This window comes from Quercus lobata, chromosome 12, assembly GCF_001633185.2.
Source record: "Quercus lobata isolate SW786 chromosome 12, ValleyOak3.0 Primary Assembly, whole genome shotgun sequence".
In the NCBI taxonomy this organism is placed as follows: Eukaryota; Viridiplantae; Streptophyta; class Magnoliopsida; order Fagales; family Fagaceae; genus Quercus; species Quercus lobata.
Genome location: NC_044915.1, coordinates 7,724,676 through 7,749,397, shown reverse-complemented (window position 1 = coordinate 7,749,397; position 24,722 = coordinate 7,724,676). Strand labels below are relative to the sequence as shown.

The 24,722-nt window shown below is 33.4% G+C and overlaps 1 protein-coding gene and 1 pseudogene across 2 annotated transcripts; both read right to left on the bottom strand.

The window, feature by feature from the left end:
* Window positions 1-8,402: 8,402 nt before the first annotated feature.
* On the bottom strand, window positions 8,403-14,146 carry LOC115971923 (annotated as a pseudogene). Its single transcript, XR_004087367.1, has 4 exons — window positions 13,965-14,146; window positions 11,831-13,530; window positions 9,460-9,529; window positions 8,403-8,733 (listed from the first exon to the last, which is right to left on the bottom strand). The product of XR_004087367.1 is annotated as an SNW/SKI-interacting protein-like (transcript).
* Window positions 14,147-15,763: 1,617 nt separating this feature from the next.
* On the bottom strand, window positions 15,764-20,964 carry LOC115969974. The gene is made up of 5 exons (XM_031089616.1): window positions 20,633-20,964; window positions 19,707-19,768; window positions 17,381-17,471; window positions 16,674-16,776; window positions 15,764-16,592 (listed from the first exon to the last, which is right to left on the bottom strand). The coding sequence occupies exons 1-5, from the start codon at window positions 20,794-20,796 to the stop codon at window positions 15,891-15,893; spliced, it is 1,122 nt and encodes a 373-aa protein (XP_030945476.1). The 5' UTR covers window positions 20,797-20,964; the 3' UTR covers window positions 15,764-15,890.
* Window positions 20,965-24,722: the final 3,758 nt, after the last annotated feature.

Genomic DNA, 24,722 nt, shown 5'->3' with positions numbered 1-24,722 from the left:
CCTTCTTAATCAGCCCAATTGAATTAACAGTAAATATGAAGTACCCAAAGCCTCAAACTAAAGCTAGGAGAGCCATTTAAAATGTTGTTAGAGATTCTTTCTTCAATGTTTTGTGTTCTCTACTTTCTCTAAGTTCCAAACCCTTACCCCACATCAGAAGAACACATGATTTGCACTTGACCATGAAGAAGGCACCCAAAAAAAAAAAAACCGTACCATGTGGAAAATTTTGCAGCCCAATTAAGCATGTCCTTCACGAATAGATTTGTTAACCATTTCTAGAACAGTGTGCAATTCCATGTGGCCCTGTGGGACTTGACAGGCAAACATGACCTTACTGAAATCTTTTCTAGCACAGTTTAAGCCATGAAGTAGTGGCATTGGAATGGCAGAAATTACAGCTCGAACAGTACCAATACACAATTATAGAGAACCCATGATTCTTGGCTGCACATACACATGGGGAAGACTTTTTAAAAAAGCAGGAATATGTAAACCGAGCATCACAGAAAATGATGCTTCCCTTGTCAATATGAGCTTTCTTGATAGCCATTAGGGCAGTATTGTACCTTTCTTTTAAATTAATGGGCTTGGTATTGGCAACACAACACAACACAACACCATTACCATGTGATGTTCTTAGCTTTTATTTAATCCTTTATCACCAACATAATTATAGTTCGTCATCTCGTGGCCTAAATTAAACAAATGAACTTGAATCAAGAAAGGCTCCAAATGACTTTATCAAAAAATAAAGGATGGCATGTGAGAAGATTTGTCCTACAGCATAAATAGTAAATACTTCATGAAATTCATTTCGTATTTAATATTTATGTGCCAATAAAAAAACAATTTGTTGAAAGGGCTATTGTCAAGAAATATTTTAATAATTCAAGGGATAAACTAATATACCAAAAAGTAACCACTTGAAAAGTTGTCTAAACTTAGGAAATCTAATGTCATTTTCCAATTTGTAGTTGCATTTTTCTATTGCTGCCTATTAACTTTAACTATTTATTTATTTATATTTTTAATGGATCCTTTTTTAACTTCGAAATGATTTGTACCTAGCATAATCAGGATCCTCCTTGGCAATAATATCTTCACTCCATTTTGGTCTTTTGGATAATACTACATGTCTTCTCTCTTTATTTGGTGGGCTAGTAATTTAGTCTTAATGAATTAGAATAAATTAGAAAGAATCATGATTAAGATTAATAGGTTGAAAGCACTCGTCATGATAATCGGATTGATAAATTTGCAAAAGATCCTTCAAAAGTTGATGTTGAGATGAGTAGAGCCACTGAAGTTGAAAGTATATATTGACAGCCTTGTTTCAAGGGAAAATGGCCTAGAAAGATTGATATCCACCAAGAAAGTAGTTGTGGGTTGAGAGGAATGTAGGAGAATAAAGCAAGAAAAGTCATCCCATTAAGAAACCCACAAAGCTTAATGGATCAGAAAAGCTTTGCCAAAAAACTCAGAAAGATGCAATTTTTTTTTGTCATAATAATGGTATGTGCTTTTAGGTTAAAACCCATTTAGGATTCCCTTTCTTTTTCTTTTTTTTTGTTTTTTGTTGAGGCACCAGCAATCCATCTAAACTAATATGACTTTGATTCAAAGGTAAATAATGAATTATGAAATCTCTGGCTGTCCTTTTGAGATGAGAATTGCTTGTTTCCTTTTTCTTTTCCACTTGAAAAAAAGCACTTGGAGGAACAGTATTACTAACATGAAAATGGCATAATATCATTTCAGAATCTTATTACCATAATAATATGGTGATCCTTTTACCTTTTTTTAATTTAATTTAATTTTTTTCCAATTAAGATGGTGGATTTCTGATTCCATGAGAAAACAAAATCATAGAGAACCATTTTAATTGGCATACAAACAAAACCGTAAATTATGACCAAGGAAAAAAGCAAATTTGATGGATGAAGCTTTCAAAGAGATCAGGGACATGATATCACTTGAAAACCACATATTCCAAATTGAGGTTTCTTGCAAGGTTGAGAATATGATATGAGAGAGCAATAGTAATAAATGATTGAATATAGGGCCTGCTTTGAAGTCTCTTTCTGCTACCGACCCACTTTGTTAGCCCCTTATAGAATAGGCTGCCACCAGGTTTTCTTTCCTCATTTTTTAAATTTGTTTTTCCTAAAGATAGACGGTGGTGGAATTGGTACCAGTTATCTTATATGCGTTACACACTTACACTTGAAAGTCAAATTTTGAAAAGTCAAAACTATGAGGGCCCTGGTATATTGAACTATGGAACTCTTAGCTAAAAAAGCATAAAAGAAGAATAAGAAGAAGAAGAAAGACCAATTGTTCTAGACCATCATGTTGATTGCATCATTCTTTATAAATTTGTAGAACTTCAAACTTTCAAAACCATAATAAGCAGCCTGCACAATTGGTTGGGTATGTTAGGACAATCAATGTTTGGAGTTTAGACTAGTTTGGTTCCGGTGGGACTTTTTTTGTTGGAATATGATTAATCAGGTTGGACTTAAATCCACGTACAAATCCAAATCTAAATTTAAAATACAGAGGATCTACAAGAGATAGGTTCGAGGTTCAACTAAAATCTGGATATCTATATTATAATGTAGTATATTTAAGTTTTATTGAAAATGTTAACCATTCTTTCTATAAATAGGGGGGGGGGGGAAGGATCTCCAACCAATGGATAGAACCATTCATATGTAGTTTTAGTCACATAACCTATTTAATAAGAGACAAAATTTGACAACTTAATTATAGCATAAGGTTACAACTCCACTCAATATGTGAATGTTGACAAATCTATTATTGAATTATATTTTTTTCTTATATCCTTCATGCTTACAACATTTTTAGAAGATCAAAAATCAATAGTATGTTAGCAATTAAATGTTTAAAAGTTGACATGTGTTAAGAGCATAAAAAACATGCAATCCAACGATTAGATTTTCAAAATATGTTATAATTTTTTTTTAGTGGAAATTGTAGTCTTAGACTACAACTAAATTTGTAGCAAAACTTCCTCCTTTAATAAGTCATGTGAATTATTTAAAAAATACATATAAATAGTTTTATGAGTTATGTAATGAGTTGAAGGGGATTCCTTAAAACCAATTTGTATGAAAACTTTGTTCATATGAACACGGTGAATTTCTCTAATTTTGCACTTTATAAAGACAATATCAAGAATTAGATTGAACTTTAACAGTTGGATATTCGATATATGTTAAGTGATATATCTTATACCAAAAAAGAAAAATATCTAATTTTGCATGTTGAATTTATCTAATTTTGCACTTTATAAAGACAAATAATAAGAGTTAGATTGAACTTTAAACCATTGGATATTCGATTTCAATACATGTTAAGTGTTATATCTTATACCAAAAAATATCTTCCACTTGGACTGTTTTTGCCAAAATAGGATTTCTATAAAATATTTTCACATTTTTTGATGTTTAGTAAAGAAGAAAAACACAAGACAAAGGAAAACAAGTCAATATAGGCTTCATTTTGTTTCATGGAATTCCCAACCCATCACATGTAGAAACTAACCCGATCCAATTAGGTTGGTGGGTTGTACATACATATTTTATTCAATGTAACAAAAAAAATTATCAATTATTTAAATACGTATTTCAATAAATTATTACAATTCATATAATATGCTTACATTATATTCCAAATAATTCAAAACTAATTTTCAAAAAACCAAAATTTATTAAAATAAGGATAGTAAAATAAATTTATATACACACAATGAATAGAGTTAGGTTAGATGAGTTGAAGAAACTATCAATCTAAACTCAACCCAACCTAAAGCTCAAAATAAAATTTCAACCCAACCTAACTCACAAAAACCAACCTGAGGCATATATATATATATATATATATATTGAGAGAGAGAGAGAGAGAGAGAGAGAAGTTTGTGATTTTCCATAGAAAATATTTTTTCCAAACATTAAATAAGAAGTCATGAAAGTATCTTACACTGAAACAAATGAAGTAATAGTTGAAAAAGGAAAATGTTTTATGTACGATGTATGCTCAACACAACACCACAAATAAACTACATGCCATTAAAGAAAATATAAATAAACTCTATGTCATTAGTTTTGCCTCGTCTCTCTCCATTGACCGACTGTTAATTACAGTCAACCAATCCTTAATTGGCATTGACCAATGGATAACTTTTTTCTTAATGAAATTTTTTTATCAAACCAATCTATTCCTTTTTTTCTGCCTTGATATTCTTCTTTTGGTTCTATTTTCCCAATTGAAACTCTTAAATGGAACAAATTTATAAAAATAAAAATAATAAATAATAAAAAATCTCTCTCTCTCTCTCACCTATATATGCTAAATGGACCATTTTTTAATAAAAGTTTTTATTCAAATAATTATTTGGAGTTACAAGTTTTTTTTTTTTTGGGTGCAAATCAAACAGCAAAAACTATTTTCTTAGGGTCACAACCAAACACGAGAATGAATCACTTTTCAGTAACTAGAACAGCTAGGTTAAAATGGTCAAAATTTACCGCCCTTTTTTATTCTCCTGAATGACACCATATTATTAACGAAAGCAAACAACAATTCTTGATGAAGAGATACCATCTACCACACCATTCAAACTCATGAACAAAGAGGATGGAACTTAGGAGATAGGGATCCGTCCTTAGCACAAAAGAGACTAGCTCAACACGCAATATCATGAGCCTAATAGCCAATTTAGATAGAGGAAGAGGAAGGAGTCGAAGAGTAAAGTAGAGTTGGCTGAAAATTGTTTACAAACCAAAAGGAAACAAAATATAATGGAGTTCTAATTTTTGCAATAATAGAGGCTACAAACCAACGGAGAATAACAAGAGAGCAGGCTATAGGATTAATTACATTTAGAGCATCACCCTCTAAACTAAAGTTGTTGAAACCCTCTCCAAGCATTCTTTCCACTAAAAAAAAGCAGCTTTAGCTTTCATCCATAAAGAGTCACCTGGATCAGTACAGATACTAGACCATAAGAATTAAGTAGAGGATTTAAGCTTTGTGGTTGTGGCATATGGCTGAAAGTATTACAGAGGAATTAAAGACTGCTACATCAAATGTTATTAGCCTAGGAGTAGGACTCCAGTGAACTTGCCTTGAGGTTTCTACTTAAGCCAATTCCCAGGCCAATTGTTTTTATTGAAGGTAGTGAGGTTTTAATGTTTTTTTTTCCCCCTGCTAAAATTAGAGGATCAATTCGACCAAACTCCCTAAGGACTGAGTTTGAGCCATCCAAATCAACTTACAACATATAACAGTAAGAAATAATGAGATTCTTCAAACTGGATGTGTAGTGTCTTGGTAGCATTCAAAAGAGTACTAACCCAGTCAGTTGAGTTGTTAAAACAATGAGAAGAGGGAGTGAGCCCAGATTATTTGGGCTAGAGGGCATGAGATGAAAATATGGTTAAAGTCTCTGGTTCTCTACTGCAGAGTGGACATGATACATCTTCAATTAAGAATCTTTTTATCAGGACTTCCCTAAGTGGTAGCGCATTCCAAGCTATCTTCCATAAAAATAAAAATAAAAAGTTTAGATGTTGCCCCTTTAGGTATGGGACAACCTGTGCTTTCCACAAGAGATAATTACCCCATGAACTTAATAGTTATCAAATGGTGTAGGGTGGTGAGAGATGTGCGTGAGGTGTTTGAGAAGTTTTCAGAATTAGTGACATTGGTTAGAGTGGACAAAAAGGAGACAATTTTGATTAAAGGTGACTTTGGTCAATTTTGCTCTGATACCATGTAAACTTTGTAAATTTGAATCTGAACTTTCTACCTCACATTAATATGGTGGAGACTATTATATTTGTAATAGGATTGGTTGCAATTGTTGATAGAAATGTACTAAGTATAGGAATCCAAAATACAAAAATATACTATCTCCTAATATTTGCTTTATCCATTCTAAGTTTATCACTTATTAATATAGTAGATAAGAGTTCTATCATGCTTGTTTGTAGGGGATGGATATGCACTGCCATGCTTATCCTTAACATATATTATAAACATCACTGTTTTTTAAAGGGGAGAAAATCCTACTGTCTATCCCTAACTAGCCAAAAAGGAGCAAATGGTCACATAGCATTGTTAACGATACGATTTTAACTCTCTTCATATCAGACTAGAAAACAGATAATACTAAGCACCATTCTCAGAGTCAGAGTAGGAAGTTAAATTACAACCATATGGAGCATCTAGAATACAATTTCCTAACATATGACATTGAAAACTTCCTTCTATCCAATACCTCAGTGTCCAAACAATAACTTGTGACAACATGAGTCGTTCTTCAACACCATATACAATTTACAGTTAACATACAATGAATATTACAAGGAAAAGATGAAATTTCATTTTATAATTACAGAAAAACAGTAAAACAGAAGTTATCAGAGTTTTGCTGTCCCAGTGTGCTGACAGTGTGGGTCTGCTGTTGTATTTTGCAGCTAGTATTTGAGTTGTTGGGCTTTGTTGTAAATCTGAGTTTTATTTTTTAATTTTTTATTAATAATAGAATCTTATTCAAAAAAAAAAAGTATTTAATCTATGAACTCGTGTTTTTTTTTTATAATCTTAAATTTTTTTAAAAAAATTATAATTAAAATAAATCCTTAAATTTGACTATTTTTTAAATGAGGTACCGTATTAGAACACTCGTTTCTTCATAACATGTATTCAAAGGAACCCAGTAGAATGCATTTTGATTTGTCGATTTAAAAAAATACTGAACTTTAATTTTCATTGTCTTTTTGCTTGCAATCGTCTCTCTTCTACTTTGTTTTATTTCAAATTTGAAGATGAAGTTGACTGAAAAAAAGAAGTTCAATGCAGATGTGAATTGAAAATTAGGTATTTAGAATTTATCATATTCCTATCCTGACAGAATTTTATTTTTAATTTGTTGTGATTTCTGTGATGAGTGTGGGCACCAAACAAAAATACTCCAATTATACTAGACTGGTATGGATAATCATCAAATAAAAAGTTATTAATAAGTATTGTATGCATAACCTAAATAATACTCCCTCCATCCCAAAATGGAATACAGGACTAACAATTTGGAATGTCCCAATATGAAGTCCTCTTTGAAAAGTCAATAAATAAGTTTCCAAACTTATCTTTACTTTATTTGAAAAATCAATACCATTTTTTCATTAGAGTTTAAATTAATGAGGGTAGTTTGGAAACTTGTACCTTTTTAACTAATAGACAATGCATTAAATGATCTTTGAAAGTTGGATTTTCTAAATAGGACCAACAATATTGGACGAAGGTACTAATTAGAAATGTGATTTCGGTTAGGAAGAGGAATTTCACCTCCAATGAGCAACGTTGGTGCATACTTGACACCTAGGCTTGTTATTTGTTTTTTTCTTTTTGGATAGGTAGATAGAGGGGGTAGGGAAAGGGGTTTGAACTAGAGATATTTGTAAGCAAAGGACGAGGAGGCCTCTAAGGCAAGCTTTGAGTCAAGTGTGTAAAGGTTTTAAGAATATTTGGAGGTTTTGAGTGTATTTTTGTCATTTTGGAAAATTTAAGAGTATTTTTATCATTTTAGAGGTTTCCTTGGGTATTTTTGTCATATTTATGGCTTTCGGGGTATTTTTAACAGTTTTGAGGTTTCAAGGGTATTTTGATAATTTTTAAGATTTTTGGAATAATTTTGGTATTTTTGAGGCTTCTGTTCTCTTGAGGTTAAAAACGGATGCGAATGTTTTACACCCCTAAAAGGTGTGATACATTTTTAGCTTCAAAGAAAGTGGTTTCTTGGTCAATGAAAATCATTTCAATTTAACCAAATTTTCAACCAGTCCAAACACCATAAATGAGGAAACTATTTTTCCGAAAATGTTTTACACCAAAACAAAGAGGTGATCATTTTAATTTGAAACCTATGGTCATCTCTATTGTTTGTTTTTGTTATTATGGGTAGAAAAAAAGATAGAGAGCAGGAAATCTTTGATTAAACTGGTGTATCACCTAGTGCTTGTTCATAAATCAATTTGGCAACCATAAATATAGATGATAGAGAGAGAAATCTCTGTTTAGAGTGAGAAAGTTATTTCTAGAAAATCAAACCTAGTTACTTGGGTGAAATATAAAGTTTTATGTTGCCCATTATACTCTCCTTTGTTATCATCCAGGATAATGGAAATGAATAATGAAGATAGGTGGGGACTTAAAATTGAAACTGTTTTGTAAATAAACTTCTTTTAGTGCAACAAATAACAAAACTTAAATGCGAAAACCACTTTACACAAGTTTCACTCATGACTGCCTACAATGTGGTAGTACTTCTCCTTTAAAAGGTGCAGGTATGGTTAAATAATAATAAGGATAAATTACATTTTAAACATTAGAGTTTTGGGTATGTTTCATTTAACCCTTAAACTTGCAACCTAAGGTCATTGATCAACAAATTCAACCCAGAGAACAGATGAGCTACTACTTCTCACATGTGAATTAAATCTTTTAGACTGCTTATCTCTTTCCAAAACTCCTTAGGCTCTACTAGAATTTCTAATAAGCAGGACACATTAAAGATCAGAACAAACCTGAAACACATAAAAACACATATTTTCTGAGGAGCTGCATCTTGCTCCATGCTTATTCGACTCTCTTGTCAGCAAGAACTTGCTTTAGCTCTGCTAACTCTTGCCTCAACTGCTCCACCTGCAAGATAATATAAAATAAAAAAAATGTTAAACCTTGTAAGCAAGATGGCTGACAAGGAGTTTACGGGAGAGGAACTTATGGTACTTGGAGACTCATCCAGTTCTGACATAGAGGAGATGATGACAAGCATTTTACTTAGTTGGATGGTAAAATGATCTCATACTTTCATCTCCATCAGAACATAATAAACTAGTGAGGCAAAATTTAAATATAAATAAGATCACAAAACAAGACCTCTTAAGATTTTCTGTTTCATGGATCTAAAACACTAATTAGTAGCAAATTGTGAGGCAATAGAAATCTTAAATTGAACAATATTGAGTGGGTCTTAAACTCAACCCTACCCTTCACTATTTATGGGAGAGGAAGTTCCATTTGAGCTAAAGCTCACAATATAATACTTGCAGGATTGTAGAGAAGCAGAAGATATCCACTCTCTTGCAAAAAGCGTTGACACATAAAATGCTTTAGATAGGCTATTTATCACATGAACTGCAGCAAGTTGATAAAATGTACATAAAGGATCCAACAGAGCTTTAAGGGGAAAAAAAATCCAAAACTCTGCGCGCCCGTGAGAGAGAGAGAGAGAGAGAGAGAGGAGGGAGGGAGGAAACCCAGACACATCCTTTTTAATGCTATAACAGCACAGATATTTTGCAATGTAACATAATAAGCAGGCAAAACTACTTCAAGAATAAGTTTCTTAATAAACTTTAGATATACCCTTGCGCTCAATTGCCACTGATTATCTTGTTTGACCATTTTCATAAGTTCTGTTTCCAACTCTTCAGCCCTGGAAAAGAATAGGGGACATGTGTTGATTAAATGATTGTTTTCAGAAGCAATATTCAACATCTTTGTATGTCATTATAGGAAACCCCTTGTATGTCATTATAGGAAACCCCAATGTTTTGAAACCAATTTCCATCACTGAGAAACTCTTTAGAGAAAAATAGTTAAAGGAATCGGGCATAGAGTTGATTTTGTGAAGTTTCAAAATTACAAGAGCAGAAAAGGGAAAAATAATATACAAAGAAAGCACGAGCATTAAGAAGGTTAAATGCATTGAAGTTCACTGAGTAAGGAAATTTCAATCACTCCAATCTGGGTACATAAATGCTGGGTGGATCAGGTAAGAAGAACATCTAAGTGTAGGACTACCACTGCATTTGGTACCTGGTAGACCTCCTATCTCTTGTACTAATGTTATAATTTTATGAGTGTTGCAAGTGTAGTTTTTCATTGTTTAGATGACTTGACTCAAAAGATGTGCACAAAGATTCTGAAGATTATATATAATTACTAAATACAAAGAGCATAAATCCTACAAGCATCATCATTATTTGGAAGTGAAAGATGGGGAAAGAAAATTTATGACAAGGATATTTAAACATAACATTTTCACATCAAGAGTCAATTCTAAGTTCTTTTTCCTCCTTCCTCTTCATTCTGGGGTTTAATAACGATCTCTCCCCCCAGCAGATAAACAATGAACTTACTCAGGGCAAGGCCAAAGCAAACCAAAAAACAGTGATAAAGTTGAATTGCTCACATGCAACTTTACACAAATCACACACACATTCTAGTACCATGTAACTCCATTAAAGCAAGTGCTGTTCAAAACAGCATAACATGATTTCCTTCCAATAGAAGCACTTTCCTAAACTTGAAAAACTGTATACAAGGTTTATGCCTATATATTTGGAACACTAAACAATATGCAATCCTCTTGGACTGGTCATAATATGATAGAATCTAATGTCATTCAAGCAGGAGCATTTCCAGATTGCCGATCGTTTATATTTAGTGAGACCCCATTATGAATGTATATGTGTACTGAAATATGATCAGACTTTCCGATTTTATGTCTCCTTGACACTCGAGGAAAGCTGTCTTCAGTTTCTCTGAAAACACAAACATGGAAAGAAAAGCAGAAGACAAGGGAAAAAAATGAAAAGAGAAGAAAGAAAATTAGGATTTAATTCTCACAAAAGAAGCAAAAGACTGATCAGAATCAATGCATGAAGTTTATCAGCTACAAAACTTTTAACTCAAAAAAGTTTTCTAGATACTTATTATGGGTATCTAAGGCATGCTTACAACGTCCTAGGCATGCTTGCAAAGTCCTTGGCCGTCCTCGGCATGCTTAGCAACGTCCTTGGCATGCTTGGCAACGTCCTTGGCCGACCTCGGCATGCTTTGCAACGTCCTAGGCGTCCCACATCGAAAAGAAATCCCCCCACTTTCTACCTTATAAGCTTTGAAGCGAAGGTAGAAAGTGGTACACTACTCCTTCGCTTCAAAGCTTATAAGGTAGAAAGTGGGGGGATTTTTCTTCGATGTGGGACGCCTAGGACGTTGCAAAGCATGCCGAGGTCGGCCAAGGACATTGCCAAGCATGCCGAGGACGTTGCAAAGCATGCCGAGGACGGCCAAGAACTCCTTTTATTGTGGGTACCTAAGGCATGCTTACAACGTCCTCGACATGCTTTCAACGTCCTCGGCCGTCCTTGGCATGCTTTGCAACGTCCTCAGCATGCTTTGCAACGTCCTTGGCTGACCTCGGCATGCTTTGCAACGTCCTAGGTGTCCCATATCGAAGAGAAATCCCTCCACTTTCTACCTTATAAGCTGTGAAGCGAAGGAGTAGTGTACCACTACTTCTTTAACCAAATTAGTGGTACTCTTTCTCATTGGTTCATGTCTTAAAGGTAGAAAGAGGGAAGTCATCCTTCCAATGTGGGACAAAAGAATTCAAGGCAAGGCAATCAAGCCAAAAATTCTTGAGTACCCACACTTATAAATCATCTAATAAAAAAAAAAAACTGAAATTTAAAAAAGGATAACAGATAATCTCCAAGGAAAAGCAATTATAACACGCACATCAAGCAGAGCAGCAATAAATGATAGCTTTTCTGCAATTACTATAGGAAAATAAGACATCAAGGATCTAGGATTTTTTTTGCAGCTGCTGAATTTTTAATCAACAAGACAAAAAAAGATGAGGACTCGTTAAATATATGCCCAACCAAAAAAAGAAAGAGCTACTTAAGTTAACGCCCTCTTTCAAATAAAATGCAAGTTCTACTGAAACCTCTTTCAGAGCCATCTTGCGTTGAAGATCCAGCACTTGTTCTCATAGTCCCTCCAGTACCAACTTAATTGAGGGCTTTCTTACCCTCTATTCACCTCTGTCATAAACTGATCCAATTGAAACAAATCATCCTCTTCAGCCACATTCTCAAACTCAAGTGGTCCATCTGCACATCGAGGAATCTCAGCATCAACATCTTTCTTTGGCCTGTATAGGGTTGAAAGCATTGGCTGAGCAGTAAACAAGCCCTGATCATACACATTGTATTGATCATCAGTTGCAAATCCAGAGTTCATTCCTTTTTCCTGGTTGAACAGTCTTTGGTCATACATAATCTCTTCTCCTCTTCCTGCTCCAGCAGAAGCCATGCCAAGAGCTACCTTCTCACTAACATCACGATTTCTATCTCTTGTGATCTTGCTCTTCTTTCTCATCGCAGCATCCTTGGCCTCCAACTTTCTCTCCTTCTTCCTCTCTCGCCGTCGCTTCTCATGAATTTTCTTACGCTGTATGCATTCTTCCCTTTCCTCCCTTGTCTCCTTAGGCAGATCCTTCTCTTTTTCCCTAGCGTGCTCACGATCAATTCTCATATCAGAACTATCCATGGCATTCTTCTCAGAGGGGATTGAAACAGCAGCAGGGGGTACCACACCAGTTCTCTCAAAACGTGCCTTTTGAGCTAGTGCCCTCAGTTCATGTTCTTTCCTTTCCTTCTCCTTCATCATCATCTCCTTTTGAACCTTTGATCTCATGGTTACAGCTTCTCGGGCCTTCTGCTCTGAAACATACAATGCTTCTGAAAGCTTTGCAAAATTATCATTGATCTGGACATCTTGAAGGCCTCTACCATCAGCTGCGAGACGCTTATCAAGAGGAATCGTGTAACCTTTTGGGTTCTTCCAATTTGAAATGCAAGGTAGGACCTTCCAATCTTGTTGGTCCTTCACAGTCATGGGCCGAGGAGGAGAACGCATCACTGGTACAGGTGGGGACCCAGAAGCCTTTGGAACATGCTTATGCTTGAACTTAGGAGGCTCAAGCAGATCCACAGGCATCTCCATCATCCTGATTATCCTCTCTTTAGCCCCCGAGTTGAACGCAGCTGATTGTTGTGACGGTTTATACTTGATAAAGTTTGAGTCAGAAGACTGTTTTGGCACATTTTTTGGTTGTGCCGCACTCAACCTCACATTCACAATCTTTTCAAGTGCAGCTTTTGTTTCTAGTGTTGTCTTCTCAATCTCTTACTCTTCTCAATCTCTTTCTTCAGCTCTTCATCATCACATTTCTCTTCACAGTCATATTTCATAACCTTAGGTTCAAGATCTTTATGCTGTGAGTAAAGAATCTTGTTTGAATTCTCATTCTGCCTCACAATCGCATCATAGGCAATACTGCCATGGGTATCAATAATAACAGGAACAATCTTTGATCCAGGCTTCAACAATCTGTCCCTACCCATGTCAAGAGGGTATTGCTCAATGTGAATTTCAGGAAACGCACCCCCATCCCCAAAATCCTCTGCCTTTCGAGGAACAAAACCCACACACTTCAAATAAGGAAAAGGATCAAGATAGACAACAGCTGATTTTTCAGTCTCATTTGAATGATCATAATATGAAGCAGGGGTTGATTTCATTGGCGGAAGAACAAGCACCATGATAAAACAAAGTCCAGTTACTACTAACCCAAATTCAGACCTGCAAAAAAAAAAGCCCAAAAACAATGAAAAATCAATTAGTGCACTGATGCAATTACATTTTAAAACAACCACCAATAATCAATCAATCTTTATCAAACTCATTGTCTTATTTTGAGCAAAATATCGAACTATAATCTAGTTTTCCTACAAGATTAGAAACGCCTTATATAATTAAGGACACTCCACTCCATTGACGAGAACTCATTAATCATACACAAAAACATACATAAACATATCAAAACAATGAACAAAAACTCTTCATCTAAGTATTATATTGAAGTCATAGGTTTGAAAAAATCAGACAACCGGATCATAATATCTCAAGCAAAGCAAAGCAGAACTCTAGATCACTAATAACATGGGATAAACACATAGTACTAACAAAAAAAAAAAACCTAAGATTTTTCGATTATGCTTTAGAAGAAACCGTACCTGAGATTCGATTCTACAAGTGGTGGCTGAAGAGGTTTTTTGTTTTGTTTTGAAACGATAGGTACTTATATATAGGGTATTATTACTTGTTGAGCACGAAACCGTCACCGACTTGGAGAGGCGGGAGGTTTGTCTCTCCGACTCTCCTATGATTTCGTTGCATCCTAAATCCTAATAGTAACTGTCACCAGTTTGTTGAGAGATTCAGAATAATATGGGCCATAATTGGGCTCAAAAGTTCTTTTTTTTTTTATAGGAAATATTTGGGCTCAGAAGTGGTTGGTCATGTTAAGTCTAATTGGATGGATAAATTTTGATTAGAAGAATTGTCCTCTTATTTTTTGTGGAGATATGTACTCCAAATTCGATTATTTTAATCAAAATTTCTAACATTTTCTATTAAAAATTTAATTTAAAATACTATTCGAGCTAAAATTCAATTATTAAAAATTTCAAGAAATTTAACATTTATATTAATCTATTTAATCACCTATCATAATTTTGTATTTAAATATTGTAAAACTTACGCACTACACATGGTTCTTTTACCAAATGTCTCACGGTTTTGATAATATTTGTATTTCATTCATTTATTAACAGGATCTTATGTTGTAAATGGGGCATTTGTCCTAGTGTGTTATGCAAGGTCTTGATCTGCCTGTGATAGGTAGTTAGGTTATTTTGTTTTTTTGTGTAATTAGAGCATTTACACCAGTAAATGCAAAATAAATAAATAAAATGCTCAATTTTATACATCCAAGCCCCAAATTCATCCACGTTAATCAAGTTAAAACTATGTAAATTTGCAAAATTGCTACGAACTGAGCATTCACATCAGTCCGTGTATAGTAGAAAAATATGTAACATTTACACAGTTACTATAGTAACTTGTAAATTTACACTAACACTATTCATTTTGTATTTAATTGTTTATTCTTTCTTTATGTATCTCGAGGATGAAAAAAGAGAATGAATGGTGGTTGTTGTGTGCAAAAAAAGATAAAACAATTTAAAAAATAAAAAAATTCATATTTTAATGAAATGTAGTGTAAAATAAATAATCTGATATGGAGTGTTTTGAAAAGTAAGTATGTAAAATAAAAATAAAAAAGGCTCTTAAGCTAAAATAGACAGGAATTTTTGCACGAATTGATGCAAATGCTTACAGTGTAAATTTACACTCATTATTCATTTGCATATAATTTTTTATCATTTCTTTATGTATCCCAATGACGAAGGAAAAATAGTGGATGTGGTTGTATGTGAAAAAAAAAAATTAAATAAAATAATATTTTAATGAAATAAAATGTAAAATAGATAATTTAATGTTAGTGATTTTGAAAAGTAATTATGTAAAATAAAAAAAGGTAGACTTTTATTCTAAAATAAATATAAATTTTTGCGCGAGATGACGTGAATGCTGGATAGTATATTTCTGTAGCTTGTCGGTAGGCTGATGGATTACCTTTGTTGTATAGGCACTATTATGCTTGGATTCCATATTGCAGAGGAGTCCTCCATTACTATTGTGCCCTTTGGGCTGTGTAATCTGTTTGTTGTTTCAATAAAATTTTACCAATTCGTCAAAAAAAAAAAAAAAAAAAAAAAAAAAAAAAAAAAAAAAAAACATAGAATGTTATGAGTTAGTAGTTAATATATACATCTAGCCCCCCCCGAGACCTGTCTCATTTTGCTTCATGTGCCTCTCATCGCACCACATTGCATCAAGTATCCACCACAGATTTGGAACAAGAACGTGAATCAAAACTGAAATTTGAACATAATGAAATTTGCATCAAATGGGCAACGGAGGATTAAAATTAGGAAAAAGTCGCTATATTACATCATAGTACAGTATTTAATAATCAGCTCTCATAAGTAAAGCTAATCTTAAGTCTATTTCCAATTGGAAATTTCCTCCACAAATCATAAATCTTCTATCTGCTCAAGGGTAGAGAAATGCGCATCAATCTTATTAAGAGTTTCTTGATCAAGTTCTGTTGTGCTAATAATTTTTTTTGAAGAAAACGACGATTCTTTTCTGGGTTCCAGATCAGTTTTAGGATTCTGATCCTTTGGTGCTGCATCTTCAATTTCTGTTTGATTGGATGTTGTGTTCCGATTAAAGATCTGCAATTTCATATCAATGCAAGATTTCAAATCCTCCTCGGTCCGGGCTTTATTCAACTTATCAATGAGATCACTCACAGCCAAAGCCCTTTCTGGCTTCAAACTTTTTGCCCTTTTTGGTCCATGAGATTCATCTTGGCCACTTTGGTCATTATTGCCATCATCCAGGGCACGCTTCTGAAGCTTTTTTAATCCCCGATCAACAATTTGTTGTACCCTCCTTCTGAAGCTATCAGTTCTTATTGAGTTTGATCTTAGCTGCAACTTCAACCCTGATACCATCAATTCAGTGTTGTCCTCCGTAGAAGTAGGGTTAGGGTTTGATATAGTGGGCTCATCCCCATTGGACCTTTCAAGAATAGATTTCATGGAAAACACTTCTTCAAGTAAACTAATATTCTGCATGTATCGGTCAAAAGCTTCATTCTCCACCTCAAAGTTTTTGTCCTTGAATTCCTTTATCTTGGAAAATCTCCATTCATTTATCACTGCAGCATCCTGAAATAACTTCCCAAATCAGGACAAGTAATTCTTAAAACAACAATATCACAAATATGAATATTGATCTTTTCCATGCACCTTTCTAGTCAACGGCTTTCTTGAACGGCTTGGTATATGCACATTATTAAACTGTGAAAAAGTGTTGGAAAGTTGCCGAAATGATGCAACTCTATGCACAGACCTGAAATAAAGCCCAAAAAACAAAACAAAATGTTAAAAACTAAAACTTGAAAAGCTGGTGATACAATTGACATAATTCATAACAAGAATGTTAAAGTTGCTGAAAACAGATAATTATTAGAAACATATGGGAACCTCAGGAAACAAAGCATTAAGAGGGGAAAAAAAGAAAACTTCACAGATGGGGGAACGTGAATTTAGAAGACTATAAAACAGAGAAGTGAACCAACAGAATTCTTAACCCAATTGCATCCCAAAGGAAGACTTAAAAGTTGAAACATTGAAGAGGGCGAGTTTTGAAACCTCAGCTCAATTCTGGTTTGGCAAATGGGAAGACACTTTAAACGCAGGCAACAATGCAAATGGGAAGAGACACTTTAAAATCAGGCAACAATGCAAATGGGAAGAGACACTTTAAACTCAGGCAAAAATGCACACAACCATAGACATTCAGAAACTGACCATAAAGTCAAGAACGGAAGAGCACAAAGCACTTTAAAAATTAAAAAATTTGTAGGTTGTTGTCCTAAACACTAGAAACGTAGATAAAAATGATATGAGATGGAATTAGATGCAAATCTGGGTTATTGATGCTCATTACATACCCTGAGGGAGATGCCTCAGTCCCCTGATGGTCAAACATAGAAGTGCTTGAATTGGGTGCCTTGTCCGGAATAGTTGCATTTGCTTTCAAAACTGCATTCACAGAAAAGAAAATAGGAAATGAGGTCATGCTTATAATATGACAAACTGAAACCAAAAAAATATATGAAAAAATCACATAGATATCCTTATCAGCGTCACAACAAGAGTAGAATCAAGCTTTACTAGGCACAGTCCTCGGTCAAAAGTTCATATACTTCATTCAACCAATAAAATTGAAACTCAAACCCCCTATGAATCGTCTGATGTATAGCTTGGTCCTCTAGGTTTTAGTAAAAAAAAATTTGGATCCAGAAAGTCAATCACATCTATATTAGTAAATTTCAAGTGTTTATTATACTGCTTGATAATGTCTTCAGCTTATCGCAATTATTAGAAAAAAACTAATTTTCTCGCAGCAACAAACTTAGAGTCTCTAATTTGTCATGCATGTTTAAGGCATATAATTTAATATATTATAAGGTACCCTTCTCCTAAAGAAAAATTGTAGTGTTTATTCATTACACATTGTTGTTGGGCGGTTAAAAAGTATCATGTTTATAAAATGAATGTAATTGAAATAAGAATGTTAATATGGACAAGTGAAAATACAAGGAAAAATACAATTTAAAATGAGGAAATTCACTTCAAGATGGGGGTGGTCCCTAGTGATGAAAAAAAGAGTGGGAATTCAATTGAGATAGTTTGGTCATGTGTAGAGAGATCAATGCCCCAGCGAGAAAAGGTGAGTTAATTCAAATCTAGGGAACGAAGAGAGGTAGAGGAAGAGCTAAATTGACATGAGTAGAAGTTGTAAAAAATGACATGTCAATTAAGGAGGAAACAGTGAGTATGACCTCAAATAGAATAGAGTGGTGAAAAACAATACACTGACTAGATTCTTATAAAAATTAAAATTAAAAATAATAAACTGACTAGATTGTAGAGGACCCATAGCTGACACCCAAATTTTGGGACTAAGGCTTGGTTGTTGTTATTGTATTCATTAGACATTGATCATGACTTCCAACCTTCTCATTTCTTGTTTCAATTAGCATTTTCGTTACAATGACAAAATCAAGGTTAGAAAAGACAAGTTCCAAAACAGAAAAAACAAAATTCATGCATATATGGATATATCATAATCACAAACTGACCTCCTAAAGTCACTAATGTTCAACTATTATTATTTATTGTTTTGGATGACAACACCCAAGCTCTAAAATACTCCCTTCTGCAATCTCCTCGTACCAGAAAATTATTCAGGCATAAAAAGTGTATTGAGTCCTGAGTAGATTCCAAGTTCTGCTTGTGAACGTATGGCTCAAAATGAATGGTACAAACCACCATCTTCTTGCTCAGCTAACATAGCCTTTCTAACTTGTACAAAGGAAGAATTACTAGGATTATGAAAGTTTAAGGTATCTTCCTATTAATCCGTAATAGAATTTTCAATCTATGAAAGAATATTCCTAGGCGACGACCATTTCCTTTCCTAGTAATTTAACGAATAAATTAACTTGCACTATTCTATTAATGAACTGTGTGCATGAATTTGAGAGAACTCCCAAATGAATAAATAAAGTATAATGCATCCAACAAGACCTTTTATTGATGTAACACTAAGTGTTTCAGAATGCCAATAGCACAAGGCAACCCCAATGCATATGATAGAGGTTGGTTTGGACTTTCAAACTAAAGCCTGGGCTCCACAAATGCCTGGCGTTACAAGCTTAGATGGGTTGCACCTTTGACACCATGATTAACTAATCACTATGACACAAGTGCACTTGCTATATCATTAGAATCTACCTTCTTCACCTTATTTTTCATACCACTTGTATTCAAGTCTCATGTACATTAAAATTTTTAATAATCTGGTGACTCGACAAGTTAAGAATAGTTGAATACAAAACCTCAAATCCTACGCAAACAAATATGCAGGAACCACCAACCCAAACCATATATCCATCACGGTTTTTTGAGTCTGAAGCTTGTTCCACAAGTAAAAAATATTAACAAGCACAAGGTCAAAAAGTTTTCTCTTAGAGGAAACTTTAAGTCCATCCCTGACTAGCCAAAAAGAAAGCAGCATATAAAACTGCTTCTAACTGTCTTCATATTAGAATTGCAGGCAGCAAAGGAGCTTTCTCATGTTCAGAATAGGAATCTAAAATGACATCAATGTGAGCATGTTGGATATAACTTTCCTATTATATGCCACTAAAACTTCAAATATTCAACAACTCAGTCATCTAACAATGACCGACATACTTCAAGTTAGCATACCGTGAATAGGACAAGGATTTTGATCTCTTGAACAGCAACTCTTGCACGACTTGAATGGACACCTGCATGGTTAATTTTTATCAGAAAATATATATTTAGTATAAAATATAAAATAAAAATTATTCTATCCACCCCCCCCCCATGGTCCTAAAATGTCGTAGGAGCCACCACTTGACAACTCAAGTAAGTAGCACAATCTTCCAAATGTTTGCCGTAGACATACTGGTCCATATTATGGTCCATACTCCGTGTTATTTGTTCTTTAATATTTCAAGAGGCTCAAGGCAAAGCAATGCAATTTACCCAATTCTTCTTAATCTCGATACAATGTTGTATAGCTCAAGGCCCTATTCTTGTGCCTAAAGAAAGACCTTCCTTAGTATTTCAAAGTACACCACACCACCAGTCAATATCCTAAAACCCACACCGCAACTTCATGCTTCATGAATTTAACTTTAATTCAACAAGTCTTGCGACGCAACAATTTTCACAGACTTGCTGTGATTAGGTGCATAATAAAAGTGGATTCATGTGACAAAGAATCATGCTACAATTTTCACAACAATTGAGTTGGCAAATTCTAATTGGTTATCATCTACCATTGTCAACTTGCCATGCACTTGTGAAATATTACAAATTTGTGACTAATTAATCCGCTAAAACCATAGCAAGAAGTGAAAATAAAAATTGTATCTGCTCTAATTTTATTCCAAAAAAAAATAAAAGAAAGAAAAGAAAAGCTTGAAGCAAAGAAAAACCAGTTTCCAGAAACCAATTAAACATGCCAAACAACGAACAACAAAGGCAGAAGCGAATTAGAGTCCAGTCGAGCCTAAGCCCCAAGAAACAACAACGATAACACAAAATTCTAGGGTTTTGAAAGCAAAGCAAGGAGGGGAACGAATTGAGAGAAGAAGAGAATTGACCTGGAGCGAGCGACATTGCCGCAAATCTGACACTTGGGCTTGTTGAGTCCACGAAGGGTCTTGGGCGGCGTGTCCGTACGGTGCGCCATGTTGGTGGCCGTGGTGGTGGTGGTGTTGTTGTTGTTGTTGTTGTTGTTCGTTAGGGCTGGCGATGTGGCCGCCATTTTTTATGAGCTTGCCTCTTCTTCTTCTTGTTTCTTCTCCTTCGAAGCTTTCAGAGGGACACAATATTCAAATTAAAAGACTAAATAAACTTTTTGGATTTGTATTTGTTCGCTTTGGCGCTCCGACTCGTTATGGTTGAGGGCACTCGATAGAAAATAAGTACTCTCTTTTTTTTTCTTTTTTCTTTTTTTTTTCTTTTTTTATTTTTTAAAGGGACGACAGCATCGCGGTAGTAAAGGGTTCTTATTTTGTGGGCTAGGGTTAATTATGGGCCGGGTCGGTTTATGAGCCTCTTCCTCAAACTAGGGTATTAATTAATGAGATTAAATTATAAAACTTATGTTTTACCCCCTTCAATTTTAACATATCATATCATTTTATCACATATTTTAAGAATAAACACAATTACACTCAATTAATTCTAATACCCATATATAAATTCAACCAATTTGAAAATTTATTGAGATGTTATTAAGTGTGGTAGAATGTATTGAATTTTAAGTAAAATGCTGATGTGACAATCACTTATTAAATAATGTAAAACATGGATTTTATACCACATCCTTATAGAATTTAATCTTTTAATTAATATAGAAATTTGAACTTTCCTTCTTCTTTTTTCTCTATTAAATTATGTCTGGTCCTTTCTAAAAATAATTATAATTTGATTCTCAAAAATATATATATTTTACAAATTTTCTGATTTAAATTTTTATTTCTCAATAAAATATTGAATATAAGATATTTATATATATATATATATATGGTAAATTAGCTACTAGTTTAATTATAAGATTTTACTTACTTAATAATAAAAAATAAATAAAAAGAAAGACCAAAGGTAAAAGACTCTTTTTTTTTTCATAATTCAAGCTTTCACCTTTTTATTTGACAATCCTTTTGAATTATAAGTTACCAAAATTTAGAGATTTTTTTTTTTACCAAGTGTATTATATTGATTTAATTAAATCCATGAAATAAGAAGCCACAAGATATATATATATATATATATATTAAGATTAAATTGTAAATTACACTTTTAAATTTTTGGGTAATTTTAATTTTACATTCTAAAGTTTCAAAAATTTTATCAACTTCCAAAGGTAGGTATCATTTGGATTTTCTTCCTTCTATATATATTCATTAATGAGTTGGTTAGTAAAGTGCCACGTCATCACAAAATGATATAATTTTTAATAATTACGCAATTTTTTTTCACATCATAAAGAAGTTGAAAACTTTTTTTTTCCTTTTTCCATCCACATCATAAAAAAAAATTAAAAATATAAAATAAAGAAGCAAAACCAAAAGCTAAAATTCGGTCCTAAAAGTATTTTTTTTCTTTTTTGTTTGTTAAACAAAGTACGTAGATTCTAAAGTAAGAGAATCATCAATCCAAATAACATTATTTGGAATGTGCCTAGCATAGCATGCTAACAAGTGGACTACATAATTTGCCTCACGACATTGTATGAAGTATTGAAAACTAATTGAAACTTGTCCGGGATGGCCCAACAAACTTTGAGGCCTAAAACGATATATTTAAATGAAGCATTTCTATTATTAATTAAATAATATTTAACTAGTTTTGAATATCATAAATTTTTTATAACAAAAATTCATTCTTTTTATTTTGTAATATAGTTTTTTTTTTTTTTTACTACAAAAAACTTACAAACGATGTAATAATGAATGTGATTAATGACACTTCAAGAAGATATTAAACAAGTATTTGAATGAATGATGTTAGAAATATTATAAATTTTACAAAGTAAATCAAAAAAAGTAATTCAAAAATGCATTTAATAGGTTGTTGACGTCCATAAATCATATTAATTATCACATCAATTTGTAAAGGCTTTGAAGTAAAATTTATAATATTTATAGCATTTTCCTATTTGAATTATTTATTGTGAATAGTGACACATATTTGTAAACCCTATGTATTTAAAATTGTATTATTTCTAGCATTACTCAATTCTTTGAAACTTCTTAAAAGTAGAGGAAAAATGTATACTAATTTTTTTTCCTATATCTCAAAAAAAATATATCAATTTTTGCCCCAAATCTTGAAGCCTTTCTCTAGGAGGGGCCCTAGGCGATGGCCTAGGTGGCCTAGACCTAAGGCCAGCCCTGAAACTTGCAAGGAGAACCTGGATATCCAAAAGGACATGACCATGCCAAGAAAAAAGATTCCCATAAGCCATAATAGATCGCATGACATAATCATTGTCACCTTCGATAACAAGGTCTATAAACCCCGCTTCAATAGAAAATTCAATTACTCTTTAACAAGCAAAAAGCTCAACTTCATCACTATCAGTTGAAAGTAACCCTTTTGCTGATAACAAACTAGGGATGGTAATGGGACGGGGTGGGGTCAAAGGATGAGGTTTTCACCCCCGTCCCGCATGATTTTGTCTTACTCCATTCTCACCTCGTCTTTCACGACGAGAAAAAATTTATTGTCCTTTGGGGCCCCACAAAACCCCACTCCACCCCTTAAAACACTACTTCTTGTTAATTTGCCCCACAACTAATACAATTTTTTTAATAAAATATTTTTCATTAATAAAAAATATAATTGAAATTACAATTAACTTTATCTCATCAAATCAAACTAATTTTTAGCAAAAACTGAATAATACAAAAAATCTCATAGTATAACACATGGCAAAATAGAGGCTAAGAATTACTTTGGGTAAAATAAAAGAAGTTAATATTGATATGTTTGTTTCAATATTAGAGCTTTCGAGTATGAAAATTTTACAATTATAATTCTTATTAATGCAGGGTGAGGTGGGGACTGAGCAGGGTGGGTCTAAAATGTCTAAACTCATCTCCGTCTTGTTTCATGGTGCAGAACTAAAATCTTGCCTTACCACCTTTGTGAGATTGAGAAAACCCACGCGGGGTAAAGTGGGGAGGAGTGAAGAAAAATTGTCATCCCTATATAATAGATGTTTGTTTAGCTAAAAATATAGTTATTTTCTCTTTTTGTCTAAGCTTAAAAAAAAATAAAAATAAAAACTATTTTTTTTTTAATAAATAAACTAAATTTTAACTTTTTGTCACACATTTAACATATAAGCTAGCAAAAATACTATACAAATAAGCTATTGGAAACTAGAAGAGTTCCAAAGACACGCTTAATTCATAGATTTTGGCTTTGTTTGGTTAAGAACATAGAAAATATTTAATTTTTCATTATATGTGTTTGGTTAAAATGATGAAAAAATAAAGGGTTAGAAAACTCCTTTGTTTCCAACTCTTTGTTTGGTTAAAGAGATAAGTCAGATGGTAAAAAAGGTAATTTATATAAATTTCATCTTATTCCATTATTACATATGTATAATATGTAAGATGTCAATTGTGGTAGATATAGTTGCAAGGTACAGTGAGGATAGAAAAATAATTGAATCAGCTGAAAGTTTTTTCTCTCATGCTTTGCATTTTGGTGGTCCTGAGGGGGAAAATACAACCAGCTTTCTTCCCTCTTTAATTTCTCCTCTCATCGATCAACCAGACAAACAAAAACACAATTTTTTTCAAAACTTTTCTCTCTCCTGTTTTCCATCGCAGCCCCCAATAATCATCCCAATCAATCAAACGCAATAAAGGCTAGCAAGTTGGAACTCAGATTCCTAACTACTCCCTACTGCTGTGACTGATTTATGGACCGATTTTTCATTTGAAGTTTTGGCACCTTGCGCTGGTCATTGTTTACGAACAAATATTGCAGGCCTCACAAACTTCATGTGCGGTTGAGATTTGTGATTGGAGGTTGGAAATCAGCAATAAACGCTGGGAAAATAGACAAACACAAAGGCAAATTGATCCACGCTTCTTGTTGACTCTTGAGTCAATGCGATTTATTTTAATGTATAAACAAGGACCATCATATCATCCTTGTCTATTCAATGTC